The sequence below is a fragment of the Ranitomeya imitator genome, chromosome 4 (genome assembly GCF_032444005.1).
Source record: "Ranitomeya imitator isolate aRanImi1 chromosome 4, aRanImi1.pri, whole genome shotgun sequence".
Classification (NCBI taxonomy): domain Eukaryota; kingdom Metazoa; phylum Chordata; class Amphibia; order Anura; family Dendrobatidae; genus Ranitomeya; species Ranitomeya imitator.
Genome location: NC_091285.1, coordinates 253,366,607 through 253,381,824, shown reverse-complemented (window position 1 = coordinate 253,381,824; position 15,218 = coordinate 253,366,607). Strand labels below are relative to the sequence as shown.

Below are 15,218 nucleotides of genomic sequence, written 5' to 3'. Positions count from 1 at the left end.
CCTGTTCCCCCAATGGCTGCCAATCGGGGTCAACAACTGGGTCATCTATGACCGCCTCTTCTATCTCGTGTGCAACTTTGTCTGTGTCACCGTGTAAGCCGGTGGTATAGCGTTCGTGACGGGGCACCATAGTCTCATCAGGGTCTGATTCTTGATCAGTACACTGCGAGGGCAATGTTCTGGTCTGAGTCAAAGGAACAGCATAGTAATCTGGCTGTGGCTGTGCATCTGTGCACTCCATGTCCGATTCAACTTGTAATGGGCATGGCCTGTTAACTGTTTCACTTTCTAACTGAGGAACGGTATGTGTAAAGAGCTCCATGGAGTAACCCGTTGTGTCGCCTGACACATCCTTCTCTGTTGTTCTTGGTGAAGAAGACAAGGAAGCGACTTGTCCCTGACCGTGAACATCCACTAACAACGCGCTGCTTTTACATTTAGCAGTTTCAGAAGAGGAGGCGAAAGAGCTAGAGGCTGAGTCAGCAAGGAAAGCCAAAACTTGTTCTTGCTGCTCCGGCTTTAAAAGCGGTTTTCCTACTCCCAGAAAAGGGAGCGTTCGAGGCCTTGTATAGCCAGACGACGAACCTGGCTCAACAACTCGAGACTTAGGTGCTATATTGCTTTTCCCACGACCACCTGATGCTCCACCACCACTACCATCGTTACCAGCTGGCAATGACCGCCCACGGCCACGACCTCTTCCACCAGACTTCCTCATTGTTTGAAAAACGTAACCAAACTAACGGTATTTGTTACTGTAAAACCAGTTACAAGGTGAACTCAAACTTCTGTTGGATTTATATATCCCTTTATAGATGGGTGAGACTGCAGGGAAAATCAGGCCCAATGTATAACAGTACACAGCTTCAGTGGCAGACAGATATGCCACTAACAGGACTGACGCTGATGCAGACACTACCAATAAAAATCTCCCCCTATTTATTTTTTCTGGCAGAATATTGAAGAAATGTGGCCCACTCTTATACTGTACAGTATAGGTTCTGTGGCACAAAATTAGAGACAGATGCCACACACAGCACTGGCGATGAGGCAGAATTGCCAATCTTAATCTCCCACTATTTTTTTTTCTGGGATAATTTAAAAAAAAACTGGCCCAGTATTACACACTAGGTGTAATGTGGGACAAAATTAGAGACAGGTGGCACACACAGGAGTGGCACTGAAGCAGAAATGCCAATCTTAATCTCCCACTATTTTTTTTTTCAGGGAGAATTTAAAAGAAATCTGGCCCAGTATTACACACTAGGTTTAATGTGACACACAATTTGAGACAGGTGGCACACACAGGAGTGGCACTGAAGCAGAAATGCCAATCTTAATCTCCCACTATTTTTTCTTTTCAGGGAGAATTGAAAAGAAATCTGGCCCAGTATTACACACTAGGTTTAATGTGGCACAAAATTTGAGACAGGTGGCACACACAGGAGTGGCACTGAAGTAGAAATGCCAATCTTAATCTCCCACTATTTTTTTTTCAGGGAGAATTTAAAAGAAATCTGGCCCAGTATTACACACTAGGTTTAATGTGGCACAAAATTTGAGACAGGTGGCACACACAGGAGTGGCACTGAAGCAGAAATGCCAATCTTAATCTCCCACTATTTTTTTTCAGGGAGAATTTAAAAGAAATCTGGCCCAATATTACACACTAGGTTTAATGTGGCACACAATTTGAGACAGGTGGCACACACAGGAGTGGCACTGAAGCAGAAATGCCAATCTTAATCTCCCACTATTTTTTTTCAGGGAGAATTTAAAAGAAATCTGGCCCATTATTACACACTAGGTTTAATGTAGCACAAAATTTGAGACAGATGGCACACACAGGTGTGGCACTGAAGCAGAAATGCCAATCTTAATCTCCCACTATTTTTTTTTCAGGGAGAATTTAAAAGAAATCTGGCCCAGTATTACACACTAGGTTTAATGTGGCACAAAATTTGAGATAGGTGGCACACACAGGAGTGGCACTGAAGCAGAAATGCCAATCTTAATCTCCCACTATTTTTTTTTTTCAGGGAGAATTTAAAAGAAATCTGTCCCAGCATTACACACTAGGTTTAATGTGGCACAAAATTTGAGACAGGTGGCACACACAGGAGTGGCACTGAAGCAGAAATGCCAATCTTAATCTCCCACTATTTTTTCTTTTCAGGGAGAATTGAAAAGAAATCTGGCCCAGTATTACACACTAGGTTTAATGTGGCACAAAATTTGAGACAGGTGGCACACACAGGAGTGGCACTGAAGCAGAAATGCCAATCTTAATCTCCCACTATTTTTTTTTCAGGGAGAATTTAAAAGAAATCTGGCCCAATATTACACACTAGGTTTAATGTGGCACACAATTTGAGACAGGTGGCACACACAGGAGTGGCACTGAAGCAGAAATGCCAATCTTAATCTCCCACTATTTTTTTTCAGGGAGAATTTAAAAGAAATCTGGCCCAATATTACACACTAGGTTTAATGTGGCACACAATTTGAGACAGGTGGCACACACAGGAGTGGCACTGAAGCAGAAATGCCAATCTTAATCTCCCACTATTTTTTTTTCAGGGAGAATTTAAAAGAAATCTGGCCCAATATTACACACTAGGTTTAATGTGGCACAAAATTTGAGACAGGTGGCACACACAGGAGTGGCACTGAAGCAGAAATGCCAATCTTAATCTCCCACTATTTTTTTTCAGGGAGAATTTAAAAGAAATCTGGCCCAATATTACACACTAGGTTTAATGTGGCACACAATTTGAGACAGGTGGCACACACAGGAGTGGCACTGAAGCAGAAATGCCAATCTTAATCTCCCACTATTTTTTTTCAGGGAGAATTTAAAAGAAATCTGGCCCATTATTACACACTAGGTTTAATGTAGCACAAAATTTGAGACAGATGGCACACACAGGTGTGGCACTGAAGCAGAAATGCCAATCTTAATCTCCCACTATTTTTTTTTCAGGGAGAATTTAAAAGAAATCTGGCCCAGTATTACACACTAGGTTTAATGTGGCACAAAATTTGAGATAGGTGGCACACACAGGAGTGGCACTGAAGCAGAAATGCCAATCTTAATCTCCCACTATTTTTTCTTTTCAGGGAGAATTGAAAAGAAATCTGGCCCAGTATTACACACTAGGTTTAATGTGGCACAAAATTTGAGACAGGTGGCACACACAGGAGTGGCACTGAAGCAGAAATGCCAATCTTAATCTCCCACTATTTTTTTTTCAGGGAGAATTTAAAAGAAATCTGGCCCAATATTACACACTAGGTTTAATGTGGCACACAATTTGAGACAGGTGGCACACACAGGAGTGGCACTGAAGCAGAAATGCCAATCTTAATCTCCCACAGTTTTTTTTTTTTCAGGGAGAATTTAAAAGAAATCTGGCCCAGTATTACACACTAGGTTTAATGTGGCACAAAATTAGAGACAGATGCCACACACAGCACTGGCACTGAGGCAAAATTGCCAATCTTAATCTCCCACAATTTTTTTTTTATGGGAGAATTGGCAAGAAATCAGGCCCACTGTTAGACTGTATGTTTTCTGTGCCAGAAAATGAGACACAGATGTCACACACAGGACTGCCACTGATACAGATTTGCCAATTTTAATCTGCACCCTTTTTTTTTTTTTTCTTCAGGGAGACTAGTGAATAAATCTGGGCCACTGTATTAGAGTATATTTTCTGTGGCAGAAAGTGGCTTGAAGAGATATAACGAAACAAAAAAAAAAAGGGACTGTCCTGCAATTACTATCTCCCTGCAGTAATCTCAGCAAAGTATGGCAGGCAGCGATAACAAGGAGTGGACTGCTGCACAAAAAAAGTCAAAAGTGTGGACAAACAAACAAGATAGCTGTGCAGAAAGGAAGGAGCAACAGGATTTGTGCTTTGAAAAAGCAGTTGGTTTGCACAGCGGTGTACAAACAGCAATGCAGCTATCAGGGAGCCTTCTAGGGCAGCCCAATGAACTACAGCGCTGAGGAAAAAAAATCTAGCCTCCACTGTCCCTGCTAAGAAAAGGTGGTGTTGGACAGTGGAAATCGCTACAGCATAAGAGGTTTGGGGGTTAATGTACCCTGCCTAACGCTATCCCTACTTCTGATGAAGCGGCAGCAACCTCTCCCTATGATCAGATCAGCAGCAGTAATAAGGCGGTCGGCGGGAACGCCCCTTTATAGCCCCTGTGACGCCGCAGAAAGCAAGCCAATCACTGCAATGCCCTTCTCTAAGATGGTGGGGACTGAGACCTATGTCATCACGCTGCCCACACTCTGCGTCCACCTTCATTGGCTGCGAAATGGCACTTTTCGCATCATTGAAACGCGACTTTGGCGCGAAAGTCGCGTACCGCATGGCCGACCCCACACAGGGATCAGGTCAGGTTTCATGAAACCCAACTTTTCCAAAAGTCGGCGACTTATGAAAATGACCGACCCGTTTCGCTCAACCCTAGTCTTAATAAAAACACCAGTTTGCATTGCACAACAACAGTCGCCCAGTTTCATTAACTTAAAAATGAAACTGTTATGGGTCTTGGAAAATAGAGAAATTTTAATTTTACAAATTTCATTTTTTTTTACCACTTAAATAAAAAAACAATACAATTTTGGTACAGCTATAATAATACTGGCCTGCTGAATTTTCTTTCAAGTCATTTTTTTCATACAATAACAACTGTAAAGGGAAATCGCACAAAAAACTGGCGAAATTCAGCTTTTATTTTTTGCAATTTCAACACATGTGGGATTTTTTTTCCATTTTCCAGTACATTGAATGATGCATTCAAAACGAATACTTGTCTTGAAAAGATCTAATTTGGCTATGTCGAAGACAAAATTAAGAAGGTATAGCTTTTTAAAAAGTGGAGGAAAAAATGAAAACGTATAACTGAATATCGTCATGTTGATAAAGGGTTAAAATTTAATTTCCATGTCATTTAAAAATATATCATATTAAACATGAAAGAAATCTAAAGGTGTATTAGGTGTCAAGTTCCCGCCTCTGCACAGGGGGAATCTCAAACCATCTCCCTTGCGGTCTCCCATTCTTCTCCAGCCGCAGTGGAGTCTGCTCAGCAGAGACATCAGTCCTAGCGTCTAGTTCATGCTAATACTGGATGACTGGTTACTACTGCTCTTCCAGGCTCTGTCCTTGTAGCCAGCAATGTTCAGCAGCGAGCAGGTCTTTCTGGGACTAAGTCCAGATTTTCCCTTTCTGAGCATGCCCACGGGACAACCTCCCATAGGATGTCGGGGGTCACATGCTTAGATACTGCAGCTAATCCCATTGGTCCTCTAGGAAGGTCCTAAAGGTGTTTTTCTTCTGTGGCAGACTCCCATTGGTCCTTCTCGGAAGGTCCTGTACTTGCTGCAGCTATAAAAGGTTTGCATGGCCACACGGCCATGCGCTAGTATACATTTGAAAACGTGTGTGCGTTGATGAGTACAAGTCGTTCTTTAAACATCTCCTTCCTTGTGTATGACTGCTCGCGAAAGGTGGATGTCTGCTATCTAGCGCCCGGCTAAGCTATCAGCACAAAGCCACACGTAAACAGCGTCTAACTACTGTGACCGCCAGTGCAGCGCCGTGCACAATTAGAGCGCTTACCTTACCCAAGTCTGGGTGGTTAGTTGCATCCTCTAGTGTGGCACAGCATGCACTTCTGTGCATATTAGTTACTCTGATACCACAATTGTGGTGTTGATCGCAAGAGGTCTACACGAACTCTAATCCTGTGTCCTGGGATAGAGTTCTGTGGTTCCTTGCTTGCGCTCTCTGTGCAGTACTGCGACCCTGTGATGTAACAGGGATCGCTTTCTTCATACAGGGTGAAGTTAACCCATGTGTGTATTCTCATTGTACCGCCATATAGTCCGTCATTACTTAGCAGCAGGTTCCATCTCTGCACGGTGGACCCCGGGCTGCGAACGCACCTTATTCTGTCTATTTAATTATTTGGTGCGTTCCGCTAGCCCTAACATTGTGTGCTTTCAATTTTGGGTAACAGAATTTTTTTCCCCTCTTTTGTCGCCATGCAAATTGGTCCAAGCACGTAACTCAAATATACGGACTGGCCGTGGGTCTCCTCACCCGAAAATGACAGCCTCATCTATAATATAACACTGGGAGCGTCACTCTGTCCGAAGCCTTTATAGACTGCGCAAGCGCAAGCGCCGGCGCAGTCTGGGCCTCACAGAGTGACGCTCCCAGGAGATTGCGGTATGCGTAAAAACTGAACGCACACCGCGATCTCCACCGGAGAGTCAGGGACCGCCAGGAGGGTAAGTATATTCACCTGTCCCCCGTTCCAGCGCTGCCTGCGGCTCCGTCTCTCGGGTCCTCTGCTGTGACGTTCCCAGTTCAGAGGGCGCGATGACGCGCTTAATGCGCACCGGTGCCGCCCTCTGACTGAACAGTCACAGCAGAGAACCCAGAAGATGGCTGGAACGGGCCAGACAGGTGAGTATAGCAAGTGCTGGGGGCCTGAGCTAGCGGTGACTCCGGCACCTGACCCCCACAGCGCGCCGGTGTCCCCGCCTGCTCAGGCCAGGCGCCCAGCGACGATAGGTGAGTATGGTATTTTTTTTTTATATATGGCAGCAGCATACGGGGCATATATAATGGAGCCTCTTATGGGGGGCATATAATACAATGGTGGCGCAGGATGGGAGCAGCACATGACAGAACGGGGGCGCAGGATGGCAGCAGCACATGACAGAACGGGCGCAGGATGGCAGCAGCACATGACAGAACGGGCACAGGATGGCAGCAGCACATGACAGAACGGGCACAGGATGGCAGCAGCACATGACAGAACGGGCGCAGGATGGCAGCACCACATGACAGAACGGGCGCAGGATGGCAGCAGCACATGACAGAACGGGTGCAGGATGGCAGCAGCACATGACAGAATGGGCACAGGATGGCAGCAGCACATGACAGAACGGGCGCAGGATAGCAGCAGCACATGACAGAACGAGCGCAGGATGGCAGCAGCACATGACAGAACGGGCGCAGGATGGCAGCAGCACATGACAGAACGGGCACAGGATGGCAGCAGCACATGACAGAACGGGCGCAGGATGGCAGCACCACATGACAGAACGGGCGCAGGATGGCAGCAGCACATGACAGAACGGGCGCAGGATGGCAGCAGCACATGACAGAACGGGCGCAGGATGGCAGCAGCACATGACAGAACGGGCGCAGGATGGCAGCAGCACATGACAGAACGGGCACAGGATGGCAGCAGCACATGACAGAATGGGCGCAGGATGGCAGCAGCACATGACAGAATGGGGGCGCAAGATGGGAGCATCACATGACAGAACGGGGGCACTGGATGGCAGCAGCACATGACAGAACGGGCGCAGGATGGGAGCAGCACATGACAGATCAGGGGCGCAGGATGGGAGCAGCACATGACAGAACGGGGGCGCAGGATGGCAGCAGCACATGACAGAACGGGGGCACAGGATGGGAACAGCACATGACAGAACGGGGACGCAGGATGGGAACAGCACATGACAGAACGGGCGCAGGATGGGAGCAGCACATGACAGAACAGGGGCGCAGGATGGGAGCAGCACATGAAAGAACGGGGGCACAGGATGGGAGCAGCGCATGACAGAACGGGGGCACAGGATGGGAGCAGCACATGACAGGATGGGAGCAGCAAATGACAGAATGGAGGCGCAGGATGGGTGCAGAACATGTCAGAATGGAGGCGCAGCATGGGTGCAGCACATGTCACAATGGGGGCGCAGGATGGGAGCAGCACATGACAGAATGGGGGCGCAGGATGGGTGCAACACATGACAGAATGGGGGCGCAAGATGGGTGCAACACATGGCAGGATGGGGGCGCAGGATGGGTGCAGCACATGACAGGATGGGGACGCAGGATGGAGCAGCACATGTCAGAATGGGGGTGCAGGATGGGAGCAGCACATGTCAGAATGGGGGTGCAGGATGGGTGCAGCACATGTCAGGATGGAGAAGCAGGATGGGGCAGCCCATGACCGGATGGGGATGCAGGATGGAGCAGCACATACCAGGATGGAGACCATATACCAATATAGATGCTAGCCACCCGGGCGTAGAACGGGTTCAATAGCTAGTAGAAATATATGAAGCTATCAAGCTTGGAAAGCAGTTGCCAGTCACATTTTGGTTTGAAATTGGACCAAGATCCATAGACGTCTGCACGAACCCATAAAGTGTCTTATTATGCAAGGTCTTGCCTCTTGCCTGTGTTTGAGTCACAAGTCTTCTGTAAACATGGCCACCAGCCTCCAGCAAAACACATAAACATATCAGTACAAGAAATCACAGTTTCAATATTTTAAGTAAAAAAATATTGTAGGTCAGTAGCATGTTCTCTGAGAAGAAACTTACATTGCTCTTAACAGTATAAAGTATATCAAGATAGTAAACAAAATAGTTTTGTCAAGATTCATATGTAGTTTACTAGTAAAGTATAAGAAAACTCGATATAATTTTTTTACCGCATGTAGAAACAATGTTTCTGTGCAGTAAATTCCAAGTAGATAATCCACTAAAGGATGCTTATATGGAGGAGATTAAACTTTTTTTACTGCCAGTCTTCAGGAATTTTTTTTTTTACTTTTATATACTGCATATTCTGCTGGTGTTTTATAGAGTAGGCTTTAACGATTTCTATTTGTATTACATGCTATAAAAGCTGCTAGAAATACTCCAGTAAACCTTTACAATATAATTCTGACATATGTATTTAACGTTTTTAAGGATTATCCAAAAGATACGGATGGATTATTATTCCGCTGAATCAACTCCTTAATTACTTCTGTCACAGATTCAGACCTAGTAAAACCTGATTAATTTTCCATATACAGTAAGTTGCTTAAAATGTTTTTCACAGATAATCATTAAAATATTGAAATACATTCAGGATAATAACTGAAATAATTGAAGTCACTTCTCATGCAATGCACGGCTGCCCAAATATTATTTATCTTTTGGCACAAATTTTAAGATTTGAGTATGAATAGAGTGGGAGAAAATGAACAAAATCTGTCAAAAAAAGCACAACTGTCAATAGAAAGAGTTACAATTATTTCAGTTAACCACTCAATAGTTTTCATGAACCAGAGTTTAATTTCTTCTCCAAAAATGAAGTTTAACTACCTAAAAAATTCAGTTATGAGTAAATATTGTTTGCAACAAATCATAATAATCAAAATTTTGATTAGATGTAAATGACATTTTAGATTACATTTGTTTTACATATAAATGTAAACAATGTAATAATCTACCACTCATGGGAGAATTATGCCAGGAATTCTCTTCTTTCCTGCAGCTGATACATTTGGTAAGATTATAGCCCCTGGTACCGGTAATTCCAGTTCAGAGTGGACTTCTTTACAACATGTTTAAGGAATAACAGAGTGATCTATGTGCTTGTCCTTCATATTATGTTGATTATTTTCCTAAACAAAAGCAAAGCAAAAGAACACCAAAAAATCCAAAAACATAGTAGAAAAAAGGCTACCATATTAACTAACCAAGGTCACAAAACTAATGCACTACAGCAGCGTTTCCCAACTCCAGTATTCAAGAACCAGATCATGTTTAACGTCGGTGTCCCTGCATACCTCTGTCTCTCTCTCTCAGCATTGGCGTTGACTTACTCACAGCCCGGGCCGCCCTGTTGTGTCCCCTACTTTGGCTCCCGCATCCCAGCCTCGGTGCGCACCACTCTGCTCTCCTGGCGGCACACTTAGGGTGCGTGCAAGCAAACTCTCGGTCTCTTAAAGAGACAGCACAATACTATGTGTCTCCAGCAAATAGCTGGGAGGTACTTAGTACTTAAGGCACCTCCACCTGTAGGCAGGTGCCCGGTCAACAATTAAATTTTGGCAGTCTCCTAGCTGCAAGTCTGTTGTCAGGTCCCTGAATCTGCATCTGTTCTAGTAACTGTTCCAGTCTGATCTTTAATTGCACTTTAAAACCAGAAACAGTATCTGCCATACCTGAGCCTGCATCTGCTCTGGTTATACCTGAATCTGAAATTGCTCCAGCAGTACCTGAACCCGATTTGGTTGTATGTGAACATGACACCACGCCTGCAATATCTGAGCCTAAAACTACGCCGGTGGTACCTGAACTTGAAACTGCTCTGGCGGTAAGTGAAGCTGAAACTGCACCTGTGGTATACAAGCCTGAATCTGCTCCAGTGGTACATAAACATGTACCTGTGCTTACTACCCTGTCGTATCTGTCTTAGCACTACTATTTGTTCTACCAGTATCCAGTCACACCTTGCACTCCTAGTCTGTCTACTTTCCTAACCCTTGGGGTCAGCTGCAGGTGTACCAGGATCTGACCTAGAGTACCAGGATCTGAGACCTGACCTGGTGTCCACCTGTGGTGCAAGTCTAACCACACCATCCGGGACTCTAGTGAAAACTTAGGTAGTCACCTAGTTACGCTCCTCCAGGTTATTCCCAGTCCGTGGCGAGTGGGACCACGATACACGTGTATTACAGTTTGCTCCAGCCATGGACCGCCTTGATTCCAAGACCTCTCCACTCTTGGAGCTATTCTAAGAGATATTAGGGTCAGTAGGAAAAGCCTCCCTGGTCGAAAGTAATTCTTCTCCATTGTAGTTCTGTTAATGTTGATATCTTATGGAGGTTCATGGTTTGTTGAAACAGCTTACCTAGATTCTGGTGCCCCTGGACATTTCATGCAGCAAGAAGTGGTAGATAGGTACTAAATTTTCATATTTTCAGGATTTCCTTACTATTGCATGGTTTATGGAATTATTGTCCAAAAATAAGGGGATTCTAAAAGCATGATCTATTGGTGGCTCTTAAGGACTGAAGTTGGGGAACATTGCACTACAGAATGCAACAGCCTCCTTGGATAAAGACGGAGGTATCAAAAGTGCAAAATACTGATGAAATAACCACTCACATGCCTACCATTCATGGAGGGGGTGATTGCCTAGTTTTAGAATTGCACAGGTAAAGCTAGTATAGGGTGTTTTTCACATAGATCTAGTGCACAGTGTCAGTGTCTTTCTTACAGCCTATTGAATATTTTGCCAGTTCAAATGAAAATTGGATAATGTAAAAATAATCTGAATTTATGAAATATATAATCCACTATTAACATCTTAAAAGCCTTATTGGAGTAGGAGTATAGTTAGAAGTTGTATTGAATCATGGATGAACTTACATGAAAATGAACAATATTCACTTCTCTTGCCATCACTTTTTCTTTTGATGCTTATTCATATAAGTATAAAGGCAAAGTAATCAACACTACTAGGCAGTAAAAATATGCCATTAGCCTATGGATGGAGCATAGCAGTCTCTCTTCTATATATAATATCAGAATCAACTTCTCAAGTCAACATTCACAACAAATAATGTTCACCTGTATTTAAAAAAAACTATCATAAAAAAATACCTAGCATAGTAAGAAAAGGGTGATATTGAACAATAATCATTTTGCAGTTTATTTTTGTAACAGAATGAATAGAAGATATCTGCAGAAGGCAACAAAACGGACATTTCTCATAATAATATTTATTGGAAGTCTTTGGGGCAAGTTATCGGTTGGGGCAGTTCATCAAAGAGGTAAGCTGTCTCTTCATATGAAAACAGATTTGTCTTAAATATAAAGGTAATTTATAAGTAAGATATTTATTTTTAATATAGAAAAAATGGATGGATGGGGCATTGTTTTCTGATTTAAAAATATGTTTTGTTATAACTACTACAAGAGTAGAGCAACATTACATTTAGGAGGAGAAATAAATGAAATGAATGGAATTGAAAATCTTAGAGTTTTTATTTTTAAGAATTACAAACACAACTTTTCAAATGGTTATATTTGGAGCTATATAATTATTCATATTGTATACATTTGGTGTTTGCATGTTACCATATGCTAAAATGTAACATTTTTATATATTTTTAGAGGCTATGTAGACCTTTGGAAATATTTTTTTCTATTGCCCAATTGTGTCTTAAGTGTAAATTTAAGCAACTTAACAAATAGTTTTTATTAAAAATGTTATACCATTTGGGTACTGCAGTGTCTGTAAATCCATCATCTAGCTGCTTGTTTTTCAAACCAGATTACAATCCATCACAAAGTCTGCTCCTGGCTCTGACACCTCTCTCTGCTCTCCTTCACCATTCTTGCAGTGTTAGAGCTAGCAGAGTGGACAATGGTTTTACACTGTTTTCTGCAATGTCTGTGAGGACAGAGAACATAGTAGAATAGTTATTAAGGTTGAAGGAAGACGTTAAGTCCATCTGGTTCAACCCATTGCCTAACCTTACTTGCCCTAACATATTGAAAGCAAAGGTAAGGAGGAAAGGACGTGAAAATTAAATTATTGCTTCAATAGGGCTGTGTGCAGTATCAGTCTGGGGTTTCAATGGCCCACCAGTAAGCTCAGCTCCAGGGCCCCACTTTATTGTCATTCATAAATTTCTATAGTAATAAACTTAGTAGATTGTTAAATGATTTAGAAGCTGCCTTTGTCTGTACAATGTGAGTCAAATATAGAGTGCTGCTCAGATAAAAGGCTGTTAGCCCACTCATCCATGGGGGCCCACCGGATGATCCTCCTGTTCTCCTGTGGGCCAGTCCAAGCCTGGCTGTGCTGATTTATAAGCTGCTGTGCACCCTGGATACACACAGAGCTCACATCCATCCTATGCTACTAGAAAGGACACTCCCACAAGAGAAAAATCTGCAAGTTAGAGCAGGCTGTAAGGCTACGTTCACATTTGCGTTGTGCGCCACTGCGTCGGCGACGCAACGCACAACGCAAATAAAAACGCACCAAAACGCACGCAAAAACGCTGCATTTTGCGACACATGCGTCCTTTTTTGCCGAAATTTGGACGCAAGAAAAATGCAACTTGTTGCGTTTTCTGCGCTCGACGCTTGCGGCAAAAAAAACGCATGCGTCGCACAACGCAGCACAACGCATGTCCATGCGTCCCCCATGTTAAATATAGGGGCGCATGACGCATGCGTCGCCGCTGCGTCGCCCGACGCAAACACGCAAAACGCTAATGTGAACGTAGCCTTAAGGATCTAACAAAAATGAATGACTGAACACTGCAGACTGAAACGGAGTGCACTTGTTTTAACTAAAAGCAACCACTAATGTGTAAAAATATTTTTTCCAAATCAAAGTTGTCCATAATGTCCATAGTTGTTGTTGTTAAGAGAAATAAGACATACAATTAACATATTTAGCTGTGAAATTTTGTAAAGTACAGAAAGAAAAAAGTCAGCAGTGTATATTTTCTTAATAGTTAGAAATGTGGTTCTAAAGTAAATTCAGAGTCTTTATATTTAAATCCTTTGTGAATCCTTTGTGCTTGTGGAGGAGATGACATACTAGTCCTCTTTATACTCACTTTAACAAGATTTTTTTTCATGTATTGCATTAACTATTTCTACATAAAATGTTTTAAGGGTTCGTGGTTCTAGAAAGTACTGAGCTAAATGATAAAAGTCGGCCTGATAGCACCACAAGAATGAACTTATGCATAATGATTTTTAAGGTTTTCATTGCTTTATTAATCTGTATGTAATGGGGCTTCTGAATAATTTGACATTTTATTCTTACAATTCTTTGTGTGGCTATATGTCTTTTGCCCCAGAGAGGATCCCCTCACCTACTATATCTACACCCAGGTTTAATAGTATATTATCCTCAGCATGCAGTAGCCATAGTTTTCACATGTTAAAAGAGTTGCTAAAAGTTGTGTTTGTCTTAGCTAAATGCCATGGATGCTGACCAGTGATTGTTTCCACTAATAAAATCTCCTGAATAAGTTAAATTCTCCTGTTTTTGCAACACAGTTTGCTTTCCACTCTTGCAATTTACACCTATTTATTCCTACTTCTTTTTTATTTATTGTGCCATTCTATTGTCCTTCTAAAATTTTAGTCCAGAATTTTGAAGGAGTAATTATTTTATTATCTAGTAACAGTGTTTTAAATAGCAAAGGCATTACTGCATTTGCTTGAACTAAATTGACTCTGATTCAGTCAGCAATACATTTGCAATAGAAATTACTCCTGAGTAATATATATGGTGAATATATTTTACTTCTAATTCTCTAGCATCTTGTCTTTAAATTTTAATGGCAATTTTAATGCGGAACTTAGCTTTTGGCTTAGATACCATTTTGTTTGGTTCACAGTCATTAGGATAGACATAACTTACAATACATTCCTAGTATTGTGTCTTAATGCTTAAATAGTGATCAACAATTAATACAGGTCAATGAGACATACCAAAAGAAAGATGGTGCTGCAAAATGTTTCACAAATGTATCAACTCACGGGAGGGCTATCAACAAACATCCCAAGGCAATGAACAGTTTACGATTAGTGTACCCACATGCCTATCTATATATATAATTGCCTAAGGGTTTTTCCGTCTGTCTGTCTGTCTGTCCTGGAAATCCCGGCTCTCTGATTGGTCGAGGCCGCCAGGCCTCGACCAATCAGAGACCGGCACAGTAACGACGTAGAAATCCCGCGTTTCTGATTGGTCGAGGCCGCCAGGCCTTGACCAATCAGAGACGAGCACAGCGACGATGATGTCATAAAGGACGTAGAAATCCCGCGTCTGATTGGTCGAGGCCGCCAGGCCTCGACTAATCAGCAACGGGCACAGCGACGATGATGTCATAAAGGACGTAGACATCTCACGTTTCTGATTCAGCGACGGGCACAGTATCGACGTAGATGTCATAATGGTTGCCATGGCGACGATGATGTCATAAAGGTTGCCTCGACCAATCAGCGACGGGCACAGTGTGCCGCGAATTCTGGAATCATCATTGTCCATATACTACGGGGACATGCATATTCTAGAATACCCGATGCGTTCGAATCGGGCCGCCATCTAGTCTACTATATAATTGTCTAAGGGTCACTTCTGTCTGTCCTTCTGTCTGTCTGTCATGGATATTCATTGGCCGCGGCCTCTGTCTGTCATGGAAATCCAAGTCGCTGATTGGTCATGGCAAAACGCCCATGACAATTGCCACGACCAATCAGCGACGGGCACATTCTGCCGCAAAATGGCCGCTCCTTCCTCCCCGCAGTCAGTGCCCGCTCCATACTCCCCTCCAGTCAGCCCTCACACAGGGTTAAT

General features: G+C 43.2%; 1 protein-coding gene across 2 annotated transcripts in view; it reads left to right on the top strand.

Annotated features, from left to right (window-relative positions):
- Positions 1 to 15,218, top strand: part of TAFA2 (TAFA chemokine like family member 2) — a 523,041-nt gene that overhangs the window by 392,013 nt on the left and 115,810 nt on the right. The window contains exon 3 of one of the 2 annotated variants that reach the window (XM_069764505.1): positions 11,552 to 11,658. In XM_069764505.1, the coding sequence (XP_069620606.1) occupies positions 11,553 to 11,658 (106 nt within the window). In that variant the 5' untranslated portion in view covers position 11,552. Of the gene's footprint in view, positions 1 to 11,535; positions 11,659 to 15,218 lie in introns of both variants that reach the window. The other variant, XM_069764504.1, reaches the window with a different exon arrangement.